The sequence below is a fragment of the Penaeus vannamei genome, chromosome 17 (assembly GCF_042767895.1).
Source record: "Penaeus vannamei isolate JL-2024 chromosome 17, ASM4276789v1, whole genome shotgun sequence".
Taxonomy (NCBI): Eukaryota; Metazoa; Arthropoda; class Malacostraca; order Decapoda; family Penaeidae; genus Penaeus; species Penaeus vannamei.
In genome coordinates, this window is record NC_091565.1 from 20214179 (window position 1) to 20216908 (window position 2730).

The 2730-nt window shown below is 39.7% G+C and overlaps 1 protein-coding gene across 1 annotated transcript in view; it reads left to right on the plus strand.

Annotated features, from left to right (window-relative positions):
• The window catches only part of LOC138864634 (diuretic hormone receptor-like), a 28870-nt gene extending 27181 nt beyond the window's left edge, over positions 1–1689 (plus strand). The window contains exons 10-11 of the mRNA XM_070132470.1: positions 890–1027; positions 1148–1689. Of these exons, the coding sequence (XP_069988571.1) occupies positions 890–1027; positions 1148–1379 (370 nt within the window). The 3' untranslated portion in view covers positions 1380–1689. The remainder of the gene's footprint in view (positions 1–889; positions 1028–1147) is intronic.
• Positions 1690–2730: the final 1041 nt, after the last annotated feature.

Genomic DNA, 2730 nt, shown 5'->3' on the forward strand with positions numbered 1-2730 from the left:
TTGGATTTAGGTTTCTATTTATGGTTATCCCAAGATCTTTTTCCTTGTCAGCTGTGTCTAATACATGTACAACTCCACGTGAATAAGTTCTCGATGTCACTTTGGAGGCATTGACATGAGATGTTGTCTGTTATCCTTTTTTGTATCTTTGCGTCATCTGCAAACATATTGATAACTACCTGGGTTTATGTTTGACTCTAAATCATTGAAGAAAATAGTAAACATAATCGGCGCCAACACCGATCCTTGAGGCACTCCGCTAGTTACTCGTCGCCATGTAGAATGCTTACCTCTACTTACTGTGCTCATTTGTCTTTCATGAAGAGTCTTTCATCCATGCGAGTAGTTTGCCTTTCACTCCACCTAGGTGCTCTAATTTCCTTAGTAGTCTTCTATGAGACATGTTATCAAAAGCCTTTTTAAAGTCTAAGTACACACAATCCACCCAGATGTCTCTTGTAAGATTGTCATAATAACAGGAAATTTGTTACACATGACCTTCCTTCTCTAAAACCAAATTGTTTATTCAATATCATTTCGAGTTTTTCAACCATTTCAACCCATTGCTTCCTAATTATTCTTTCTAGCAGTTAACGAAACTGGTCTATAATTTAGTGGGTTTTGTTTGTCGCCGCTCTTAATTTGCAAGTTTCCAACTTTTTGGTAGTTTACCATGTCTTAGTGAATTTTGGAATATTAAAAATAAAGGAGTACATAGTTCTTCGGCACATTCCCTGAGAACCCAGAAATTTCATCTGGTCCCTCTGCTTTGGTCTTGTCTAATCCTTTTAGTAGATCTTGTGTGTGTGTCTCAACCTCAAAGAGATTATCTTTCTGTCTGTACTATGTTTACCAATGTATATACATTTTTAAATAATTGTCTTCACAGGCCAGAAAAGACGTCGGAGTTCGTTCCACTTCGAACGTTCGCTGAGCTGAGAGCGATCGGAGAGCCCACAGAAAACGTCGAAGGGAATGCCGCGTTGCCCGTTTTTCCTCCTGCATTTCCCCACATAAAGAAAACGAGGTAGATTTGCGCTTATTTCATTTCTATCCCAGCTTAGCCAGCTTAACGGAAATGTTTGTATATTATAAATTCTAGAAATAGATTATTGACGCAAACCATAGGAATCTGACGCCCTTGCAGAGACTCGACCAAGAGGAACAGAAGATCCCCGAGTATTCAATGGGAAAACGCAGGGATGAACAACTCTCAAGTCCATTCCAGCGAGACTTCGGACTCTAGCACTGTCGCTGCAATTGCAAATGCAGCGTCGTCCCCAGCACAAGAGGCTCACAGCAGGGTGATGCAGCAGAACTCAGGCACAAACACGAAAGATATCATTCAACCGCTTGCGGAAGTGGTAGCGATGTGCTGAGGCGGCGTAGGGGAGACAGCATGAGTCGTCCCGTTGTGCGAGGCCACGGAGATTTGTGCTGTTGATTTCTGTGTGTTTGTGAATTTGCATACATATAAGTTTTTTTTATCGTTATTTGAACAATCTTCATAAATCTTTGATTGGGAAACTCTAAACGAAAAATATGAATTAGATGTGCCATGTATGTTAATGTCCTCAGGGTATACTATATGTTTTCTTTAAATGTTCACATATTATCACATATAATTGACTCCCATGAATGCCAAAGAAGATTTAGTAATAATAACTGCTATTTTATTACCGTATTATGTGTCAGAAACATTAGTAATAAACATATGAAAATGAAGAAAATCGTGTTAATTCAAACCATAGAACTTTTATTCAAATTGAATACACAGTGGCAAAACACACTCACACTCATAGACATACATCTGTCATATTCAGAATTTCAGAATTTTATACATCATCAATATTGGATTCAGTTATCCATATACAAACCAAAAATATATTCTCTTAACTAATTTACTGCTGTCAATTTGTCAAGATCTATCCTAATACAAATAATAATAATGTCACTTCGGTATCGCCGTTACCACCCAGGGTTTTAGGTTTAAAGGAAGCCCTGAGAAAATAAAATTGTCTAATTTTGATATGAGTAGTATGACAATGTATGTGTATTTATACATTTGCATACATACATATATATGTATGTTAAAATATACATTCATACATGTACACATCCATATCTACATGTCCGTATGTGTGAATATATACATATATAAGAATGGAAAACATTCTAACGTGTTGATACTGTTGATACAGTTCCAGAATCGACCTCAATTCCTTCTTCGGGTCTGAGGAGGAAAGGGAGAGGAAGCAGAAAGAGAAGAAGAGGAGCACCGCAGGAAACATGGGGCTGGTGAGGACAGGAAAACAGAAGCAAAGGGAGGTCTGGTCAGGTTGAAGGATCAGGTGGTCTGTGTGAAGGATGGCCGGCATATGGGATAAGGTGGAGGATGTGGGAAGCTAGGAGACTGTCGGCCAGAGAAAAACCGCTGTTTAGGTTGAAATTGGGCAGCAACTTTATCAAGGAACTTTCCCTCTGTATGAGGACATGGACATCGGTCGAAGGGAAGACAATGCTCACTGCTTTCCAATCCAATTGATGGCCCACTGATGGCAGAAGAGGTTGTTGTGTCCCCTGGATACAGCATAATTAGTAAGACTGGCGCCAGTTTCACCAAAATACTGCTTGTCACAGGAAGCACACAGAACTCCATAGGTGCCCATTTCTGAGGTAGAGGGAGGGTAGGTGTGCACCAGGTTCTGACAGAGAGTATTCACCTGGAGA